The sequence below is a fragment of the Protopterus annectens genome, chromosome 5.part0 (assembly GCF_019279795.1).
Source record: "Protopterus annectens isolate FY-2018-M chromosome 5.part0, PAN1.0, whole genome shotgun sequence".
Lineage (NCBI taxonomy): Eukaryota > Metazoa > Chordata > Ceratodontiformes > Protopteridae > Protopterus > Protopterus annectens.
Window position 1 is genome coordinate 71,791,688 of NC_056735.1, and position 24,386 is coordinate 71,816,073.

The following is a 24,386-nucleotide window of genomic DNA, read 5'->3' on the forward strand; positions in this document are numbered from 1 at the left end:
ATGGTGCTTTTTTAATGCAGCAATGTTCAAGTAGTGAGTGCCTCAGAGATTTCAAAGATGCACACAGGATGAGCAGCCCTAGAATTGAGGTCATTAAGCAATGTTTTAGAATGAGTCGTCATGACATACGAGGCCTCAGTGAAAGATAAAGTCCTTGGCTAAGCAGTGAAACGCCATGTAGCCTGGAAGCTCCTGCTGTTACTAGTGTTGAATCACAAAGATGCTCAGTTCTCACTCTGGCTTTAGTCTTTTTTTATTATTTCCTATTTAGGCAGTCAAATCTTCTGCTTGACCGAAACAGTGCTGACGTTACTGGCTTTCGTTCCATGGGAGACTGGCTTGATGGTGTCCTGTTGGGACAGTGTAAAGACAGCTTCACAGGATCTGGTTTCAGCTCATGTGATACGATTGCAAAGATATCGTCAGAGTAAGTGAATTCTTGAAAAAGGACAATAATGATTTTACATGGCATATGGATTTAATGTATGAATCGTCTTTAAAGTTAAAAGTTCTAATCCCACTAAATAAAGAAAACAGTCCAGTGCAGTCACTGCAGTTAACTATATAAAAAAGATGGTGGGTATTTAAATGTTACTTTGTGCTCTACACGTTTGCTTTAAACTAAAACTGCTCTGCTGATGTTAAATTGGATACACAAATTCAGGCAAAATGTGGCAAGAATATTTAAATGTCATTTGAATTTTCAGCTGCAGTACCACGCAGCCATTCTGTATACCGCAGAAAGGGTAACATCTGCCTTTGTGTTTCCAGATCATGATGGCAATTCCACTTGGTAAAGCTATAAAAGTGGCATGCCATTGCTGTGCACAAGTATGGGTAAGCAGTAGTGCTGGGAACCGCTATAAAGGTTGCTAATACCATATTTTGCTTAAACCTTACTGGAATGCTGTTTATATTTTGCATTGCAATAATGCAGAATAGTACTGCAAAGTGCAGTATGTTACAATATCTAATGGTGCCAAACAGTGTGGTATAGTATGGTGCAATGCATTACATCGCAATATAGTACAGGAAGGGCATTGCATTAGAATACTGTACAATATAGCATGGTATCGTATGGTGCAATGCATTACATTGCAGTATAATACAGGAAGGGCGTTGCATTAGAATACTGTACAATATAGCATAGTCTGGTATAGTATGATGCAATGCATTACATCGCAATATAGTACATGAATGGCATTGCATTAGAATACTATACAATATAGCACAGTGTGTTATAGTATGGTGCAATGCATTACATCGCATTATAGTACAGGAAGGGCATTGCATTAGAATACTGTACAATATAGCACATTATGGTATGGTATGGTGCAATGCATTACATTGCAGTATAATACAGGAAGGGCATTGCATTAGAATACTGTACAATATAGCATAGTTTGGTATAGTATGGTGCAATGCATTACATCGCAATATAGTACATGAATGGCATTGCATTAGAATACTATACAATATAGCACAGTGTGTTATAGTATGGTGCAATGCATTACATCGCATTATAGTACAGGAAGGGGCATTGCATTAGAATACTATACAATATAGCACAGTGTGGTATCGTATGGTGCAATGCATTACACCAAAGTATAATACAGAAAGGGCATTGCATTAGAAGACTATACAATATAGCATGTTATGGTATAGTATGTAACACTACCATTCAGTATAATAAAGGAAATACAATGTGATACAATATGCTGCAATAAAATACAGCACTTTTTTGAACAGTACTCTATAGCATAATGCAGTACAGTAAGGTATTGTGCAGTGTTCTATGTTATAATAATGTAACATGACATTAAATGGTCCAATACTTTCTAATATAATATAATATTCTGGTGTTACTCATTTTGTACAGTTTGTATATTCTATTGTCATCCACCTTCAGCACAATATAATAAAGTATGATGTAATATGTTACAGTACATCATGACAGAGTACATTGCTTTATGGACTTCCTCATCAGTGAGCAAGCTGTCACATGAGTGAATACAAAATAAGGGATCCTTTTAGATGAAATCTAAAAAGACTGAAACAGAAAAAGGAAAAACAATATTCTTTTTGCAGGGCGAGGGCACACTAAAGAATTATATATACTAGTTGTGAGATTGCACAACATTGGGTAAGGGAAATTCCCAGACCCTTCTGTTCCATGATCTTGTATGGAAAGAAGCTGAATGGCTGGAAAACAAGTCTGTAACAGCATTTGCTGTTAATGTATGTTTGCTGTTTGAATGTAACTGCTCTGTGATACCATATGATTTGATATACTGTAAAACACAATGTGGTACAGTGCAATAGTACACAGCTGTCAGAGCAGCTGTCTGTCTCTTAAGAGTCTAGCATGAGCATGCCTTTCTCTGTGCTCAGCTTGGTGGCTTCAAGTGTCACTTTTGGGTTAATTGCTGACTTATTGAAAATTTACATCAGTTATGTGTTCTCTGTTGGGTAAATGCCACTTGCTGCCATGCGGTACACAAGCTAGTGCATTGATGTGAGAAATTGTGCAATGTTTGTACTCTTGTTCTTTTTCACTGTTGTAATATTGCAGTCTGTGTATTAAGCGTTTTTTTCATTTTCAGTCACATCCCAACATGGAATATTGTACTTACAAACTGTTTTCTTCATCCTTTAAATGAAGGCAGTTGTGGCATGTTAAATGTCTAGCATACAAACATTAAGCATGTGTGTTGTGTATTATATGTAAAAGCATGCGCTGTTTACAACAAAATCTTCAATTTGGTCTTTAGTTCCAATCATTATATTCCTCTGCTTCTTACACAAGTTTAGATATGCCTCCCAGAACTAATCAAAGCACAAAACTGATGAAATGTGACTAATGGAATAAGAAGCTTAACTCGAGTATGTACAGTGCATTTCTGAAAAAGAAAGTACTACAGTGATGTACTTGACAAAAAAAAATATTCACAAAACTATTACCACACCAAACTTAATTTTTTTGATTTTCCAAAATTAGGTTTGCAAAGCTTCTCGATCTAGGAAGTATAGCTCATGTTCTTTCTAAATGATTAAAAAATAAAATGAATGCTGCTCCCCACACATTTCGATGTGTTGTGGTGGAAGGTTTAACAAGGATCTGTTGCATACCACCCAACCAAATTACTTGGTTTTTACTGAATTTTGGGATCCACTGCATACACTTGGTGGCAAGAGGTACTCAGGCTCAAACCCTGTACTTTAGGTACAGGTAAAAAGAGCCTAAAGTCCCTAGCCACCACCACTTGTGAATTTATGCCTCATAGTCACAAAATTCTGACAGGCATTTGAATTTCAGACTTCATATTCCTCAGAAAATAAATGGTAACACAAAGCCTTTTATTCTAGCAATTTTCTAAGTTTATAAGATCAGTATTTGAAATGTGTCCCCATTTTGGAGCTGTAGTCCCCCATTATTGGGTTTTCTAGTTTTTTTGTGCAAAGATGTTGAGAGCTATGGTAAGAAGTGAGAACTGAATTCTGTGTTCCCCCATTATTCGCTTTGTCCAGGTTTTTTGTGCTAAGAGTTGAGTAGGAGCTATGGTGAGAAGCGAGAACTGAGGTCACTAAATGATAACCAGTTAAGTTAGTCTTCCTGTCTTTCAGGAAACTGCTGATTTGGCTTAGTGGTGTGTTGCTGTGACTGTAGTACACTGGGTCCTGGGTTTAAGACTTGGCAGTGAAATGCTTGGTGGTAACACAACATTTTATTCAAGCAACTTTCCAAATTTATACAAGCAATGTTTAAAATGTGTCCCTGGTTTTTGCCCCCCCCCCCACACACAAAAAAAATAGAAATTGAAAATAAGTGCGAGAAGCTGTGCAAGACGCCTACAGCTTACACTACTGTCATTCTATGCATGTGTAATATATATATATATATATATATATATATATATATATATATATATATATATATATGTGTGTGTGTGTGTGTGTTAGTGTGTATGTGGAAGTAGACTTTTATGATGGAAATGTTCTGAATAAGGCAGTTTTGTCATAATTGGTTTATGCATTTTGTTTCATTGCCTACTGGAAAAATATTTAAACAATAATTTAAAATGCACTCTAAGTCTAACACGTATGCTGTATTATACAAGGAATATAATTTAATAATGTCAGGAAGGTGCATCAAAGAACGCATGTATGTTTCTTGTTTTGTGTGCAAGGGGCCTATGATTTGAAAACAGACCAAAGGTTATCTTTATCCACCACCACTGGCCAGCCACATTTTATTTGGATATGGTGGGAGTTTCAGTGATGTTTCAATTAATGTGAGTTTCAAGGGCAGATAAGTTTTAATGCTAAGTCTATTTTCATTGTTACAGTATTGCTTTGTTTAGTAGATATCTGTTAATGTTTGTGCATTGTGCTATAAAATGTAAAAAATAAAATCCAAATAATCATTGTAGAAGTAAAGCAGTATGCACAGATTAGTGTTTATGGTAAATGGGGTGAAATAGCCAGGTAATGGGACATTGGAATGGCTGCAGGGGGACTCTGGTGCTGTATTTTGTTTTTCTGTTCTTCAGTTTGCGTTTGAAAGCTGGTATCCCACAATTCCATTGGAGTGGTTGGGGTTATGTAATTATGCATGCAAATTTTATATTAATCCGTGTACAGATTTGTACCTATTTTTCATGGGCCTTGTCCAGATTTTTGATGTTTTCAAGTTGAGATGTATGATCTGTTACCATTGGTCCCTTCTCAGCATTAAGATGTGCTTCCCCTTAGTTCATTAAATTTTTTAAGTGTCATCAGTAATGACGTTCACTTTTTACATTGTTGATGTATTGTACTGAGTTTATACTGTTCCTCCATTTGTAATTCTGTCTAACAAGAATTATCCTATAAGAGGGAACATAGTAAAGGATTTCTGTTCATAAAGGAGACTATGGCCCCTTTAACCTACACCTATTTTTACGCCATTGTTTGCTGCCACAGAAATAACAACTGTAACACAAAGATACTGCAACAGATGCTAAAGCTTCTTGTTTGGTAATGATTTAGTAATTACTTAAAGAATTAATAATACAAAAGGAATATAAGGTGTTATAGATTAATACACACCAAAACAAGCAGGTATAAGAACAATGTTTTTCCACAAGCCATCAGGTTCATAAATGGTTAACTCAGCTTATTAGGTTTATGTATTCTTTTTCCTAAGCCTCTGAGGATTCTGCAGTATTGTTTATATATTAATACTTGTTTCTTTCAGAGTTTTTCAGTATTTCTTGCACTGAGTTGCACTTTGCACCTTGTATGTACAGTATATTTACTTTTTTGTCTTGTTCTTAATAGTTGTATATATGTCATTTATGTAATTCATACTTGGGAGACTCACTGAAACCAGAGTTGAATTCCTTGTATGTGTGCATACTTGGCCAGTAAATGTCATTCTGATTCTGATACTGATGGCTTTGGAAGTTTACATGACAGAGCAACAACACCTAGTGCCTTGAGCTCATATTTGCTAAAACACTACAGCATTATGCATCAAATAACAAGGAATCTCTGTGTTGCCAGGAAAACTCCTTGTTAAAATACTCTTGTTATTTTTCGTTACATGATAGGTTTCATTAATGTTTTATATGTCATCAGTGATGCATTGAATCCCAGAGAATATTAGTATCTTTCCAAAAAATGTGACACATTATAATGGGGGCTGGTGGGAAGAGGCCAGGAGGAGCAAATGGGGAAACATTGGTGAGGTGGTACAATGAGCAGCAAAGGGTGTTATGGAGTCTTTTACCTAGGACTCCCCTTTACCAAAGGCCAGCCCTGTCCAAAAATCATCTTGATGTCCATGGGAAGTAGATTCTATTAACATGTGGTTACAGCAACTGGGTGTCTTGAAGGCCAGTAGGTTGTGAGCTTCTTAATCAGACATAAGACTGTCGTTTTTTAATGCCTTCTTAGATAATGGGCTTGGAGAATGAATGACCCCCACTTGGATGGTCATCATTTCAGAGCAGGGTGTTAATATACAGCTAAAGACCACAGAGCAGGGTGTTAATATGCAGCTAAAGACCACAGAGCAGGGTGTTAATATGCAGCTAAAGACCACAGAGCAGGGTGTTAATATGCAGCTAAAGACCACAGAGCAGGGTGTTAATATGCAGCTAAAGACCACAGAGCAGGGTGTTAATATGCAGCTAAAGACCACAGAGCAGGGTGTTAATATGCATCTAAAGACCAAAAGTTAATCAGCTAATCTGGCATGAAATCCTACCACTGAGACTGAAATCTTTAGTTTCCTTTCCCCTTACCAACTGCATTTCTTTAAAGTATAGCAGAGAAAAAACAGAGCTTAAAACAAGTAAGTTCAACAGCAGCAGCACTTGTAAATCTGCTTTTTTCCTTCTTGCTAAATGATGCATTTAAAGAGAAGAATGATTGAAGGAATGACTAAATAAAACATTTCAACGGTAACCACTGCAGATTGTTTCATTCACAGCAGCTTCCACTGTTGGCTGATCTGGCTCTCGCACACACATTCCTGCAACATAGCAGAGGATCAGGGTTTACCTTCATTTGCCAGAATGGCATGCACTTGAATAATTTCATGTTTGACATCGTTCTGAGAAATGTTGGAATGCTGAAGTGCAGTATACCCAACATAAACACTGAACCTCTGAACTCCCTACCCCTCTGGACCTAGGAACAAGCATTAACATGGGTCCAGAAGAGGCAAGACTGTTAAAATGGGAATCTTAGTGTTTGGCATTCCTACCATTTGGGATATAGGATGCCGCACCGGTGGACTTGAGCACATGCCATTCTGGTAAATGAATAAAAAAACAAAAGTCAAGTCTAACAAGACTAGAATTTCCACTGTGGAATATCTTAAGCCTCTTTTATTACAGGCAACATGAGATGTATGCAAATGACCCTTTAAGGACATCAGGTGTTTCAGCTATATGGCAATTCTAAATGTCCATGACTTTTTTTTTAAGTCTATTAATGCACAAATTCAGGCCAGTAAAGCCAAATCCCACTAGCTGTGGGCATGCATGTTTCAACCTTCCTTCAGCAAATTGGTCCTTTCTATACTGATACACTGCAAAATAGATTTATTAGCTTAGTACTTTATTGGTCCTTTCTCCCAAGTGTCAGTGCCTTGTGAGACACCATGGTGCATCCATTCAGCAGATTGGTCCTCTTTTTCCAGAAAAAGGGAGCATTTGGGTAAATAAAGGTAAACTGGGGAGTAGGATTAGTCTGTTTTGATGTCACAGCTCTTACTATGTCATTCTATTTCCATAAGTTATGTATGTAGGGCCAGCTGGAATACAGCTGATGGGATTCTGAATCATTAACCTAGATGGGGAGGGGGCTTTTGCATACCTGCTTCACGTATGGAGAACTTTACATAGTGAATTGCTTAATTGGCATCAGCCATACCTAATGGAGTACAAAAGCCATGTATCCCACTCAAACATCAGAGCACATGATGTTTGTCAATTATATAATTTTCTGTGACGTGTACCAGAGCAGGAGTTCAAAACCTTTTTTAGGAAGTATTGTATATGAAGACTGAGAGTTTTTAAAGCTGTGGATTTAAGCCTTTTTAAGGAAAAAAAAATAGGAACCATCAGTTTATTAAATAAGGATCTTAAACTCCACATGAAGATTTTGAAGACCAGACTGGTTAGGTTGTTGCCTATTAATTTTTGTCACGTTTGATATACAAGAGGACCACTCTAGAATCTTGTGTTTGAGGGCTATATCTAAAGAAGGTTATGAGAGAGAATATCAGTGTTTGCATTGGGCAGTCAGCTGAGATGGGTTTGCATGAGGCATTTTGGTTTCTTATTCGAATTGCAGATAGATGTGTGTAATGTTCTACTATATACTGTTTAAGTGTATTCACCAAGTCTATCCTTTCAGCCTCGTAACGTATATAGTTTATATAGATATATTTCTAAAGCGTTTCAGATGTAGTGAATATTAGATGTATGTGGGTCCTTCATGATGTTTTCAGAAAATAGTTGTGTATGCTGATATGCATATATTACTGTAAGGTTTGTGGAACGTATTGAAATGCATATTGTTTGCTTAAAGAGGAAAATTAAAAGTATTTATGGATAAATGTGTGGGCAATTATATGTGTTTGTGTGCAATGTATACTTGCTTACAGAAGTGTAGCTAGGGTGAGATGAAATAAATTAGCTCAATCACCATTTTTCAAGTGAAAATTTCCTAGTACCGATTCATATATCAAGGGGCCTGATTCAGAAGATTGGGACCACCGGATTTTAACTTGCACATCATTGAATAGTTAGCATTTTTAAATCATTTAAAAACAAATACTGTTTTAACACCAGGCTTGAATGTGATTCAGATTCCAAGTTTGAAAATTCTCAGAGATAGATTATAACCACCTCCCCTTGGGGCCAGTGTCTACGGAACATCCTAACATTTTATTGTGGGTTATTCCTGCTGTCCTCTCATTTGTTCTTGAGAATCCAGAACTAGTGTCATGATTATTTTTAGGTCCCTTTCAGGGGTGATCCAGGAGTAATATCAGAATCACACAACTGGCAAGGAGTTGTACTGCAGGCATCAAACCTAGGACTTCAGGATGAAACTTGTTAGCAGCTTACAGTCTTAATTGTTTCCAGTAAAAACTGCAGGACAGGGCTCAGATTTCATCCCTACCTATTGATTCTGGACAGTCATTTGGTGGGAACAGTTAGAACTTTCTTCCCTCAGTCTTGTTTTTCCACATTGTGGGTGTTGCTTGTTTATCTTATGAACTCATGTATTTCAACCAGCCACCTAAAAGTAAACTGTTTGGGCTGTAACTGACTTCTCTAAATTCAGCATGATTTTGTGTTGCTAAAGGGTGGGTACGTTTCTGACTGTTACTTCAGTATTATGGCCTGCTTTGTTCTAGGTGTTCCAGAACAGGGTGTAGCTGACCATGTATACAGACCATGTATGTTTCACTGTTTTCTGATTAATTTTCTAACAGTGTCCTGATTAAAGGTAAACTTTGTCTACTGAGCTAGCTAACTGAAAAAGAAAAAAAATGCAACTTAAACTTAGTTAAAAGTATCTCAGTAGCTGGAAGGATTTCTGATGATTTCATCTTATGGAGCAGATGTGCCAATTGACTTGAGAGAGCTGTGAAAGAAGGCAGCTAGAGGGCGATGTCATGCAGATGATGCTTCAGAACCTTCTTTGCATGGATGCTTTGTCTTAAGTCAAAATATGATGCTGCAGTTTGACTAAAGCAACTTTATAACAGAAATATGCAGAAGCACAAACCTCGAGTAAGAGAACATGGAATGGCAGTTCCATTCAGAATTTAAGAATTTTGCAAAAAGAAAAAAAATATATACCAGCTTGTGTATTTTCTCTTTACTGAAGAACTGCGTGATATATTTACTAGCTTAGTACTTTGTTCCTTTCACCCGAGTGCCAGTGCCTTGTGAGACACCCTAGTGCATCCCTTCAGCAGATTGGTCCCCTTTTGCCAGACAAAGCGAGGCTGGTTCTGTGATCCCTGGAACAATCAAAATCCATACAGAGAGAGGAACAGAAATTGCAGGGCCATCACACTGCTGCCAGGATTTTCTCACTTAAGCCTTACATTCCCATGGATGTGCGATGTGCAAGGTAATATCCAGATGGATATGTAGTGACACCATGAAGGAAACTGCTCCCAAACCTGTGTGTGACATGTTCCACTTTTACCTGCCTACCTGGTGCAACACTGCTCCCCCTTCATCATATCACCTTCATCAGTATCACAACTGAAACTTATGAACAACTATGCCCCTAGGAAGTTCCCACACTGAGGTGAGCAGACAGATGCTCTTGTCATTCCTGTCCCACTGTGACAGCTCCATCATGTGACTGAGATGCTAGTTGTCCTCAGGTCACCTGGGTCATAGTCAGGGCTTTGTTCTTCTGTGTCAGAGGAGCTGGAACATGAGATGATTTGATGGAGAGGATTTCAATGGCACCTATGGATTTAATTTGAGCTGGGCCACATCCTCCTGCATAAACTAAACTCTATTAGTACTGACAAGGGTTTTTTGTCTCACCAGAGCATTATTTTTCTTTTTGACTTATTTTCTGTGCAGCTAATTGATTATGGCTAAGGATATTAGCTCTGTAGAAGTATTTTCTGCTTCTCCTGCACGTGAGGTTTTATTAGTTGCCACCAAAGCAGAATGCATCATTTTGTTATTAATAGCAAATATAAAAACATATAGTGGCTGTGAGTGAAAGTCATTTAGTTTAAGGCTTAGTCAGAGAAAATGTCTTTGTGATGCTTTGGTAGACCTCATATTTATTCTTTAGTAGACTTTTCTGAATGCTGAGAAATCTTTCTGTTATAGAAAACAAAGATTCCTACTGCAGTTTGTGGAGAGAAAGCTAAAGTCTTGTGAACTACATCCGTTATGTTTTGGGACCAAGATTTGAAGCAAACCTTAGTGTATGTGTACATGTGTCTTGAGTGACAATTTAGTAAAGGTGTTTAAACCTCCTTTTATGAAGAATTGCCAGTTGGCATAAGTTTTGTAAATAAAAGTTGAGCACAGATCAGTGGTTTAAAAAAAAGCTGAACCCACCTCTGAGGCACCAAGGGGTGGACCCTTGACTGCAGTCTAGATGACCAGAGTTTGTCCCTTGTACTGGTGGTACAGGCAAAAGAGGATGGGAGTGAATGTTTTAAAGCCAACCCATCCTTCGGGGAGGCTGCTGTGCTTCCTGGCTGTGGAAATATGACCTGGAATTAAGGAGAATGTGGACTTTAGCTACCCACAACATTGATAGCCCTTGTCAGCATGTGTAAAGAAGCATGCATAGATAGAAGGGTATATGTAGTCCCTGTGGTGATGTGGGTACTCCTTTCACCACCTGGAGTGAGGTTAGGATTAATATCCCCCATTAATGTAATGCCAGCAAGGGTATAAACTTCATGGTAGCCTAAATGATGCCACCTATTGACCGCCCTTATCCCTATACTGTACCGGGTACATCCCTATTATGAGTAAATAAATAAGTCTGACTTATGGAGGGCTTAATTGTCTGCAAGCAGTGAATGTTTGGTAGTAACCAAATGTATTTAAAGGGAGTTGTATTGACATTTTCTAAGAAGTTAATATTTTTCTGTAGTACCTTGTTTTGATATGGTCACCATAAAAATTAATGAATATTTATATAGATTGATCAGATACAAATAAAAAAGATTGCTAGAAATGATAGCCTTTCTAACAGCCAAGATTTACAGTTCAGTTTTATTTTCCGTTTCCAGCATTATATCATATACTATGTATGTACACACACACACACATACACACACACACATATATATATATATATATATATATATATATATATATATATATATATATATATATATGTATATGTATATGTAATATAAAGCAGTATTTATAGTACAGTTGGATTGAAAGAGGCATCATAAAATGATTGCATAAGGACCATAAAACATTGCATACAAAGTCTTTAAGGAAGTTTACTCCTATAACTGTTTAGATTTACTAACGCAGACATACCAGCTTTTTAGGATATGAGCAATTCTGGACAGAAAAACTGACTTAATGGAGAATATTTCCCTTTGGGGCAGAATATTTGGACTAGACAATATTACTTACAGAACTACCATTTTAGGTCTCCCTACCCATATACTTTGGAGGCAGCAACTGTTAGTACCACGGAAGATGTCAGTATGTCAGTTTATGCAATAAGTTGCTTGATTTATTAGTAAAGGTTTTTGTATCATAGGCCAAGCTGTGTGTATGCTAAAAATTCAATATCACTCACCTTTGGTTCTTTGGACTCCTGAGAAAATCCACCTAAGGAAATGTCAGCTTATTGAGTTTGGTATAATGAGCTGATGCGCTCCTTACAATATACAGTTTACTGGACTGCCTGCAGTACTGACACATGCGAGTCATAATTAGAATTGCACGTCTGTTCATTTGCTGCTATTGTACCATAGAAGTAAATGAATGGCGCACAGCAGAACATTTCACTGGTGTACCGAACAATGGAAAATGTGGATGGTGCTTGAGAAGGGGGTTGAGGTGCAGTTGTAAGACAGGGTATACAGAGCGGTGTGGTTTGCATTAGAAAGCGGTGGTATTTTGCATATCACATGTGCACACACCCACACCCACATACATTGCATGCCTGTGTGTGGGTGAGCATATGCACAATCTATGTACCCAGCTGTGGGGGTGAATGTTTAGTCTGTGTATGATACAGGAGGCGATCTTGGACCCTACCTTGAATGGACTGCTGCATATCCACAAGTCAAGCTCCACTAGAGTAACGCGCAAGTGTGGCCTCAACCTGGTCTGTGACATCAACAGGACTTGTTGGAGGGACAGATTTGTTTTCCGGAGACTCCCCCGTCTGTGGAGTAGGCTCCGTCTCCATATCAAGCAGGGTACCTCTTTGCCACTTTTTCAAGAGCAGTCTGGATAACTACATGGGAAACAGAAAATACACCCCTAGGATTTCACCCATGTCCCTGCTGGACAAGGGGCATCTGGTGCTGATTTGTCTAAACATAGGCTTAACTCTTGACTAGGCTTATAAAGGGCTCAGGGCCAATAGCGTAGTAACTTCGTATGATACTATGAAATAGTTACAAGCCATGAGAAAGGTATACTTTGCAGCATTAGGGCTACAGAAATTTTCTGTCCTGTTTTTGCCTTACCTGTTCCTGTATAGAAGCTCTTATCTGCATTCTCATCTACACTTTTTCTATGAATACAGTTCTGGAACTGTCATGTTACAAGCTTCTACTGGTCTGCACATCAAAGTGTAATCCACTCTTGTTTGTAGATGCACCTGTACAACTCTTGTCACGCAGCAGCAACCATTTTACAGGTAGCATTTAACATTCTGCTGTTTGTAGATATACCCGTACAACTCCTGTCATGCAACAGTGGCCATTTATAGGTAGCATTTAACATTCTTCAGCCCCTGACATGTAGCAGCAACCATTTACAGGTAGCATTTAAGATTCTGCTGTATTTTGCACTGGTTTCAGGTTGAAGAGGTGCTGCTCTGTATGACATCACCTAGTCTTAGTAGGGACATTTAGCTTATAATACCTTCATTGGAATTGTCATTGTGCTTTCAGAAAGCAGGGAATTGGAACATGTGTGTCTATATGTATGTGTGTGTGTAATATGTATATACACACACACACAGTCATTTAGATCATGTAGCTGTTATGTTGCTGATCATTTCATCAAAAATTGTCTTCTCATTGGAATAATGTATAAGAATATTCGTAACAATGTGTAACACTGGAGGTAAGGACAGTTCTGCTTATCCTCACTATTGTGTGAGCTTATAGTTAAAACATTTACAAATGTTGGGGCTGGGGGCTTGCCTACTTGCAGATACTACATTTTTTGTCTTTTGTTACCTTCAATGCGCAGAATTCGTTGTAGTATTACATGATTCACTACAGACCCTACACATGCACACATACATTCCCACTCATTTACGTGCATGTATATCTAAAGTCATATATGTTTATCCTTACAGTAGACTCAGGGGAAAGGGTACGATAAAAACACACAGCTGGTCCATCTTACTCTTGGCACTTTGCCAGGAAATATCTACATTTTTGTATGATTTAATAGTTGCTCTATACCTTCCCATGTCATCAAAGCTACTGAAATTCTTTTAAATCCTCCATATTTACAATACTCATCAGGAAATGATAAATCTCCCTAATTCCAAGTGTTACACCCACCCAACTGTAGCAATAATTCACAGAAAAAAATGAAGTGGCTAAAACGCAACAATGTAAAGGAAAAATGAACCAACACATTCTGTAAATGTAAAAACACATACTGACAACTCATAAACACCCCTACCTTATTCTAAGGTCTGCTAACTGTCCTCAGTTAATAACCCTAAAACTGCTAATGAAGACTCTAAAGCACTTAATAAAATTGAGATTGGACAAACCAACCGACCAACCAAAAGCTGGCATTTCTATCAAATTGGTGTTCCCTAAATGTGCTAAATAGACCAACTTAAAATACAAAACATCATCCCTAACCCGTAATGAGAGATGCTAGTTGCCTATTTACACTATAAACTACTAAAGTCATATTCACTTAAAATGTTAAGCTTACCAAATAAGCTAGTTACAAAAACCACACACAGGACAGCCCTTTCAGAGAGAAACCTATACAGTCTGTCAAAGCCCTGTTCAGTGCAAACATGCACAATTAATGAAGCCCATTGATCATGTTATTATGAAATGCTTAACTTTACAAACACGGAAACAGTGGATAAATGGGAGTATGTCTGTGGGAGTCTAGTTTGTATAATGCATGAAACGTCTTGTGTTGAAGGTTTAGGGAGCACAGATTATGATCACTGGCAAAAGCACCCCCTCATAAGCCTAGTTATTTCATGAATTGCATACTAGACATATACCACACATTCCACTAAAACACCCTCATCTGTTTGGTCTGAAAGGTGGATAGAATGGCTATGATTGTAAAAGAGGTGGTACCTTTTGAAACTGTGCCTTCTGTTCAATTACTATAACTTTGCAATTGCACTGTAAAAGATCAAGAGTACAGCTGTGTGGCACAATATACAGATATCTGAACTGCATAGTATTGTTCATGCTGTGTTAGCATTTGTAAGAAACAGTCTTAGAGGAGGTGTGGTCCACAGAGGAAGTAGATCTCTGACATGCCAACGAATGGAGAGCAAGGGGCAAGGAAATAAAAGGTCATAACACTACTCATCAAGCAGAAATAGTCACTGGCATTGCCCCCCCCCACCTGCCAGTTGACCTTTAAATCTACACTGTCCCTAGCTGGATCTGAGAATTGTGAAGGAGGAAGTAGGAGGAGCAGGTAGACATGACGATGGACGAGGTGTTGGGATAATGTACTATGCATGAGTTGCCTTCTCGGTGCACATTAACCCATCACTTTTACTATGCGTGAGCTGCCTTCTCAGTGCACATTAATGCGTCACTTTTATAGTCTTACTATGCTGTTGGATTTGAATCTTGCAGGCATTTTCCATGGCTATTTGTGTGCTAGCACTGTCCTGTGTCACATGCATGATTCCTGCCTGAAGATGGGTGGAGAAGCAGTTAAGAGTTTTATTTTTAACCTATTGAAGGCTTATAATGTGTAAGTAAGTTTATTCTGTGCATATTAGTGTCAAGAATAGCATATGTTGGGCATGTCAAGGGAAAGTATATTACAAAACCACTATCCTGTGATGTAAATGTGAGGAAATTACTGGAAGATGCCCAGCTGAACACATGCAGCCATTCAGAGATGATGGAAACTGTATACATAAATTGCTGATTTAACCTTGTTAACTTCAGCTATAACAGTAGACAGGAGAATCCTAAAAAACTTGTTTTCCCTTTGAGACTAGTTAATCTGGAGTGAATTTCTCAGTTTGTTGTATTTAATTTTAGCTATAAGCCTAGGTTATTACGTAAAGAAGTCAGGAAAGTTTGTTGTGGGGTGATTCTCTAGAGCTAATTTCTAGGTATGGGGTGCTCAAATAAGATTGTTTGGGACTAAGCAGTTGGACTTTTTCGGTGAGTTGCAAGATGGCTGTGGACCACATGGTAAAATAAAATGATGTAGAGTGCAGGACTGGTTTGTTGCAACATATAGCACCATTTTCTACAACAGAACTAGGTTGCTGTCCTTCCACTTTGAAGTAGCAGAAAGGTCAGGACATAGTACAGAGAAAACAAGTTGAGTTCTTAAACACTGACCATTCAGTCCCTAGGGTGACAACATTAAAGGTACTAAAAGTAGTAGGAAAAACTGTATCAGTAAGCATCATAGAAATGTTTATGTTCGTGTTCTTGGTGACTTCTTCCATTTTGTCTTTACTATTCCCATTAGTACTTAAGTCCAACTTTAAGGTCCAGTAATACTAGATAATGAACGAAGTTCATTATATTATTGAAAAGACTATGGAAGTGGGTTTTCTGGTCCAGGGTTTTATTCCTTCAGCCTCTTATTTGCCAGCAGTGTGACTGTGAGCAAAGCTAGTTAACTTGACAGTGCTCCCAGTTCACCTTTGCAAAGCTACATGTGTACAGTGGGCTTACATGTTTTAAAAAAAAGTTGATTGTACCTAACGGAAATTTACTAGCATTGATAGGTGTCTCAGCTTGGGCTGGAAATGCTGGCTGTGATACTTGGTTTGTATGGTGACTAATGCAGTACTGAATCAGTATATTAATTTTGTGGAATCATGTGGACAGATCAGGCCACTTCTGTTGTACTTACCTGTAGTTTAATCCATGGCTTTACCACCAGATGACCTTGACAAGTCTATTACAATGAACGTCTTCTCTGTCCTATAATCACTGAGGTGGCCTGCAACCCTTTCAGTGTTCCTATATTTTACCAGTATCATGCCCCCCCCCCCACTGCAGTACCTGTGCAAGAGAACCATCTGCTCTCCTAGAAAATGGTTACCCAAATGTCAGCATTTTGAATTCAGCAGACTGAAACTGCAGTTTGCCAGATATCAGAGGAAGCTGATGTGCCAATAGGGGAGAATGTTTTCTACAAGCTAAAACCATAACCTTAGTGTAATACAGCCAACCCCAAGATCCTATGGCCCTACAGGTGGTATATACTATTTAGTAAGATTAAGGGAGATGCAGCCACTCTCTAGAGTAATTGGAATTGTTTCACCACAGCAGATAAGATTGTCTGTCTGTGTGTCTGTCTGTGTGTCTGTTTTTCCATCTGTGTGTGCGTCACAGTCTGTGTGTGCGTGGCTGTCTAGCTGTCCCTGTGTCCCTCTGTCTGTGTCTCTGTCTGTCTCACTGTCTGTGTGTGTGTCTCGTTCTGTATGTGTGTCTCGGTCTGTGTGTGTGTGTGGCTGTCTGTCTCTCTGTGTCTCGGTGTGTGTGTGTGTCTCGGTCTGTGTGTGTGTGTGTCTCGGTCTGTGTGTGTGTGTGTCTCGGTCTGTGTGTGTGTGTGTGTCTCGGTCTGTGTGTGTGTGTGTGTCTCGGTCTGTGTGTGTGTGTGTCTCGGTCTGTGTGTGTGTGTGTGTCTCGGTGTGTGTGTGTGTGTGTGTGTGTGTGTCTCGGTCTGTGTGTGTGTGTGTCTCGGACTGTGTGTGTGTGTGTGTCTCGGAGTGTGTGTGTGTGTCTCGGACTGTGTGTGTGTGTGTGTGTGTGTGTGTCTGTGTGTGTGTGTGTGTGTGTGTGTGTGTGTGTGTGTGTGTCTCGGGGTGTGTGTGTGTGTGTCTCGGGGTGTGTGTGTGTGTGTGTGTGTGTGTCTCGGGGTGTGTGTGTGTGTGTGTGTCTCGGGGTGTGTGTGTGTGTGTGTGTCTCGGGGTGTGTGTGTGTGTGTGTGTGTGTGTGTGTGTGTGTCTCGGGGTGTGTGTGTGTGTGTGTGTGTGTCGGTGTGTGTGTGTGTGTCGGTGTGTGTGTGTGTGTGTGTGTGTGTGTGTGTGTGTGTGTGTGTGTGTGTGTGTGTGTGTGGGTGTGTGTGTGTGTGTGTGTGTGTGTGTGTGTGTGTGTGTGTGTGTGTGTGTGTGTGTGTGTGTGTGTCTCGGTGGTGTGTGTGTGTCTCGGTGTGTGTGTGTGTGTGTCTCGGTGTGTGTGTGTGTGTGTCTCGGTGTGTGTGTGTGTGTGTGTCTCGGTCGGTGTGTGTGTGTCTCGGTCTGCGTGTGTGTGTGTGTCTCGGTCTGCGTGTGTGTGTCTCGGTCTGCGTGTGTGTGTGTGTCTCGGTCTGCGTGTGTGTGTGTGTCTCGGTCTGCGTGTGTGTCTCGGTCTGCGTGTGTGTGTGTGTCTTGGTCTGCGTGTGTGTGTATGTGCGCCTCTCGGTCTGTCTGTGTATGTGCGCCTCTCGGTCTGTCTGTGTGTATGTGCGCCTCTCGGTCTGTCTGTGTGTATGTGCGCCTCTCGGTCTGTCTGTGTGTGTGTGCCTCTCGGTCTGTGTGTGTGTGTGTGTGTGTGTGTGTGTGTGTGTGTGTGTGTGTGCCTCTCGGTCTGTGTGTGTGTGTGCCTCTCGGTCTGTGTGTGTGTGTGTGCCTCTCGGTCTGTGTGTGTGTGTGCCTCTCGGTCTGTGTGTGTGTGTGTGCCTCTTGGTCTGTGTGTGTGCGCCTCTTGCCTCTGTGTGTGTGTGCGCCTCTTGCCTCTGTGTGTGTGTGCGCCTCTTGCCTCTGTGTGTGTGTGCGCCTCTTGCCTCTGTGTGTGTGTGCGCCTCTCGGTCTGTGTGTGTGTGTCTCTGTCCCCCTGTGTGTGTGTGTGTGTGTCTGTGTGTCGGTCTGTCAGTCTGTGTCTCGGTCTGTCTGTGACTGTCTGTGTGTTAATATGCATATGTTGTCAGTGGAATGCTTGTTTGAAATTTTGTTTTGGTGTGGTGCATTTCAGAATGGCAAAGGTGTTTTAGCACTCCTACCTGTATACTGTGTTTATTCTGATGTGATGGTTGTATGCAGGAGGCACTACTATTTCCACTGAAACCTTAAGCAGGACTATTTTGAGGCAGAGAAATCTGATGATTGCTGTAAAAAACTGAGATGCCCATCTGCGTTTTTTTCGTTATCTGTTGCAGATGACTGCACTCCTTCATTATCTTCCTTTTTCATATACCAAAATGCAGAATGTTTCCCTTCTGCAAAAGACTTTACTAAACTTTTGTGAGCCAAATTTTTCCTTTTTGAAAGCCTAAGCACCAGCATATGCCCAGAATGCATGCCTTTTCCTGGTTATTGTCTTCATTTTTAACCCAGCTTGGCAGTACAGCGTAGTTTGCATACAAGTGAGATGATCAGTGAGCAGCAATGTTCTTCATATATGGGTCTGATTTATTTAGTGTCTGATCATGCAGACCGTTTTGGGGAAATCAACCTTACAAACAAGGCTTGTGGCTTTAAGAATACTATATAATCAAACAGACCAGCAGGTAAGTATTCAGTTTTAAGATTCTCCCTTGTTTATGATCTGGCATAATACACCTTGCCCCTGTTGTTAATTTCTAAGTCTTTGTCTCTCTAGTTTGGTCATTGTACTTCAAACCACAGGTGTCCCCCCCCCCCACCCCAGACACTATCCCTACATTTTTTCCTCCTTATCGATGTGTAATATTGCCTTACGAAGCACACGTTTTGAACACGGAGGTTTGTTTTGCCTTTTCTTACCCTATGCTTTATACAAAGGAATCTTCTATTCTATGATTCTGAGCAGGTTAACACCCCAGCAACCTAACTGTTGTACATTTATGCTTTCATCACATACAATAAATGTATGGTTAGTAATTTGGCATTATAACCCCTCTCTCATTTGTTGTTGAACTTCAGCTCATAGATAGCTTTCACCCGTAGTCTGTCTTCCTCCATTTTATCTGTAGTGATACCACAATAGCTTTCACCCGTAGTCTGTCTTCCACTATATTATCTGTAGTGATAACCTCATAGCTTTCACCTGTAGTCTTTCTTCCATATTCTCTGTAGGAATACCCCGATAGCTTTCACCCGTAGTCTGTCATCCACCATATTCTCTGTAGTGATACCCCGATAGCTTTCACCCTTAGAAAAACAAACATTCCTCATAGTACAACTCAACAGAACTAACAAACTACGAGTATACCATGAATGCCTGGGGTTGAACAAGACAAAAATTCCACAACAGATATAAAAAACTGAAATTTATTGATAATAAATAAATAAAATAGTTACTAGCACTTTCTCTAATCTAAAAATCATCTCTACTGACTCAAGTAGACCTTTCCTCTATCTGTTAAACCTAGCACTTGCTCACTTTATTACCTTGTACGGCACACTCTTATAGAAGCACCCCAAAAAGGCAAACAGCATGTGCTAGTTGCTATGTCTCCCGCTCAGCTGGTGAAATTCCAATATTGAGGCAATGTTACAATGTTCTCATGGCACACAGACAACTCTCCTCCTCCCACAAAACACAAATATACATTAGAGAGAGATGCAACTCACGGCCAAACTTGGAGGCTGAGTTCTTTAACATAGGACTGGTGTTATCTCAGTCAGAGAAGGTTACCACACACACTATAGACCCAGTCTCAACCTCAAATCATACACATAAACACAAAAAACACACAAAGCGGGGCTGATGGGCAAAATCAACAAAAAACAGCAGGCCACCAAAGCAGACACCCAAACAACCACCACCACAACAGAACAACACACCCTGCACACATAGAACACAGTGTCAGTGAGTCACACAGTCACAGCCTTAAGGCCCAAACACAATGCCAGACACACTAGTCATGGTGACTCCATAGTCAGACACACTGACGGCCACCAGACTGAGTAAGAGAAGGTCACAGTAAGCTGCCTGTCGGGCGCCAGGAATCCCGGCACATAACGCAAGCTCAGGTCTCTCTGGCAGCAGGGTACAATAATATGACACGGTTGGTGTAAACGGTGTAAGCGACCTGAGCACTTACTTGGACTACAACATGAAGAGAGACATTGAGGCTCTCTGATTGTAGCCCCCAGGCATATGACCCCCTTTGGAGCAGTATCCCTACCTTCACCAAGAATGATGCCAATACAGAGATAAGATGATCAATTGGCGCACTCTGGTGTCATCTGGGTGTGGGGGATCAGTGTCTGTCTGCCTGGGATGACACATGCTGACAAGCCACGCTGCTTTGCAAGGGGACGCTTTGGCACCTGTCACCCTCTGGATTCCGGATATTGGCAAAGGCTCTTGCCACCCCTACCTTTTGCCTTTTTTAGGCAAGGCTCAAATTCTCTACCTACCACCCTAGAACACAAAAAAAAAAAAAAGGGTAATGCTGCTCAATGCCAGAAGTCTAAATCTCAAAATGCCCTGGTTCATCAGAACCCAGTATAAGGTGACCTAACAGTTTAAATACTTAACTCATCCAATCACTACACAGTATTACATTAATGAATAATTTATAACCATTTAATTCATATAACATCATGTCCTGCAATGATTCAAGCAAATAAGGAGTACATGAATAAGCAAATAATTGCAATTCTCATAGTGATATAAAATGAAAAAAATGAAAATAAGTTATGTTTTGGTTAAAAAGAAAACATTCTGTAGTATAATTGATGAACTATTAAATTTCCTCAAACCATAGCTTGTAACACTGGCTTGATGGAAATGTATCCATTAATTCCCGGTGGTATAGTAGCATTTAAAAGTATCTGCCATCTCACTTCTTTTTCACCTAACAGTACTTTTAAATTGCCTCCTCTATTGGACTGATTCAAAACTTCTAATAAAGCAAATTTAAAGGTGGAACAGCCCATACTGTCCCTAATATGCCTATATAGTGCGTTATTTGCATCCTCTCTCCTAATAGCATATAGATGATCGTATATCCTGTCTTTAAGATGCCTCCCAGTTTTACCCACTTAAAAACTGGGGCATCCTGTACACTTAGCAAAATAGATAACATTTTTAGTTTGACAGTTCCCTTTCCTGAAATAAATACAGGTATGATTTTTGTTACCAAACACTAGTGACATATCTTTCAAAATGGCACAACACTGGTTACAATGTCCACATTTTTTGTGCCACCCTTAACATTACAAGTGTATGATCTAATTCCTTGAAATTTCTTTTTCAAATTGTTCCCTATTCTGTGTGTAAATTTTGGCTTATCCCCCACTAAAGAAAAAATGTCCTCATCACACCTAAGAATGTTCCAATTATTCCTGATCTTTTTAACTTGTCCTGTGTAGTTATTATATGGCAGAATACATGCCGTATTATACTCATCAACCACTGTAGTTGCCACAGGGGGATTATCACTTCTGATATCCACCCCTAACAGGGGCTTAAATTTCTTGCCCCACTCACTGCTGACATAAGTTATAGCGTCATCCACTACAATAGGTGGGTAGCCCCTTTCCCTGAACATAGTACCTATGTAGTCCAGTTCATGTATCATGTCCTGATGATCCGAGGTCATGCGTGCCACTCGTATACATTGTCCTTTAATGATGTTTTTCTTAAGCCTAAGGGGATGACAGCTGCTGTACTCCAAATAGGAGTTACTAAACATATCCTTCCTAAAAATTCAGGACTTAAACCCACTAGTGGTCAGGGAGATGTACGTGTCCAAATAGCTTTCACCCGTATTCTGTCTTCCACCATATTCTCTGTAGTGATGCCCCTTCTGCAGGGCAGGATTGCATGTAAATAGGCAGCCTGGAGGCTAATAGCTACTGAAGCATATCTGGGACCGAGTACTTGCATTTGGTATACGCTTGAAATCCCCCAACATTGTCAAAACCTAAAACATTCAGCACTTAAAGTATGTGCATAGCTTGAATGGTGTAAATAAATTTTAGTGGAACTCCACTGAACATTCCATGTCTGTCAAGAGGCCTAGTGTTTGTCCCTGGTAGTCCCCGGGATATATCCATAGCACTCTATATCATTCTATTTATTTATGTTTTCATAATGTAAATTCAATAACCCCCCCCTCCCTTCTTTCTTACCCGCTGTACAAGAATGAGAAACTACAGCTGGTCCACACATGGAAAACACTAGCAAACTGACCATGCTTTTTCTCTGCTCACCAGAGTATCTGCCTGATGGGTCATGTACCTGTATTCAGTAGACCCATTTATTCCTCTTCAGGGTGAAAGCCAAGCCCACTTGTTTCCCAGACTGGGCAAGAGCTCTAAGGCCTTTTCATTCCCTGACCAGTATAAGTGTTTGATTATGCATTTTTCCTCCGATATGAGAGAGTGCTGTAAGATAGCAGTCCATTCTGAGAACAAGTAGCCAGAGAGCCCACCTCCTATGTCCTTGCAGTTATGACTTCTGTGATGGGTTCAGTGCACGCATGCCGTTGCACATGCTACTTCTACTAGATGGAGATACTAGTAATAGAGGTGTGGTCACACAGTCCTGCAAAGGTAGCAGCTGTGGTTCTTCCCGCTCTGATTAGCTCACTCATCTTCCCCACAGCATCTCCAACAGACTCGCATGCTGCAGACAGAACCAAGGTTGCCTGTGTTATAGACGAGGCGGTATCTCTGTATGACAACATATCTGGCACATGTGTTTTTGATGTATTAGAGTGGTTCATAGCCTTCCTTAGTCAATGGAGCAAAGTGTCTGGTTGTTTTCCATAAGAAAATGCTGCCTTACTCGCCAGCTTGCTTTCTGTAAAATTCTGCTGTGTTTCACAGTATTCATTTTCTCTGCATGTTGTATCTACCATTGACGGTATTTGTATGCATATGCTGTATATACTACATTTTTATGTAAGGTTGAAACAGGTCCTTCCTGCACCAGTTGGTATAGACTGATGTATAAAAATAAAATAAATCCTTAATTCCACAGCTGTGATTTTGTCTGTCAACACTTAGCATTGCATATTATTGTCATAGCGGTTTCTGCTATTTCTGCACATGTCGAAACTTACTTTTGCATATATTAACATTTGTTCCTATCTTTACTCGGTGAAATTTCTAACTATGCCTTCATTTTATTTCTGGCACTGTTTTTCCTTTCCTTTCCAGGTTCTTACTTGCCTTGTTTCCTTGCCTTTATACCCTAGTGAAGTTAGGAAGGAAGGTATACTGCCAAACAATTCTGACAAAAAGCAGTTGGTCATCTTTGATAATAAATGTCTGTATGCAGCAGCTGAAAGAAGCAACACTGTTTTTTGAAGCAGAGCTCAGTTGTAATAATTTATGATATTAAAACGTCTTGTTTATAATGTCCCATTTTCTATTAAAATTAATTTTCAGTGTTTCCTTTCTTTTGTCGTATGAGCAACAAGGAGAGCAGATTAATGTTGTTCTCAGTGCTCTTTGTAGTCTGCAAAGCAACGGATAATATATTTGTTATTGTTAATGTCAGTTTCTACATGCCGCCTTTTCACCATAAAAGCAGACTGCTGGCAAAAACACCTTTTTTTCCAAGAAACAAATGCACTTCCATAATAATTCTCCATTAACTAATATACAGTTTATACTAGAGCACAATAAATACAGCCCTTAGTTATGTGTGATGGAGTCATTTTTAGCAACATCACAACAGAAAGTAGAGAAACACATGTATGTTTGACCTTACCCAGTGTTCTTTGCTCTTCATGAATGTCACCTGACACCATTTACTGTGCAATAAATAATCAGATTGCGTCTTTCCTTAGACTCCTGAAAGGCAAGACATGAGGAATCTTAAATCACTGGTAATTTGTGGAGCCTTGCATAATGATATTGCCTCCATTAGTAAGTTCTCTGTACTCTCATAATTTATGCCAGTGCATTGATTCAGTAAGGTAGCTTAATATTTATTTAGAACGTATTGAATGAAATGGATATTTTGAGTCTGCATTTAACTCAAAGTACTTCCTGATAGA

The 24,386-nt window shown here is 39.7% G+C and overlaps 1 protein-coding gene across 1 annotated transcript in view; it reads left to right on the forward strand.

Annotated features, from left to right (window-relative positions):
* The window catches only part of EPHA3 (EPH receptor A3), a gene marked incomplete in the record, with an annotated part of 1,122,317 nt that overhangs the window by 1,074,659 nt on the left and 23,272 nt on the right, over positions 1–24,386 (forward strand). The window contains 1 exon segment of the mRNA XM_044072146.1: positions 272–427. Coding sequence (XP_043928081.1) covers positions 272–427 — 156 coding nt within the window.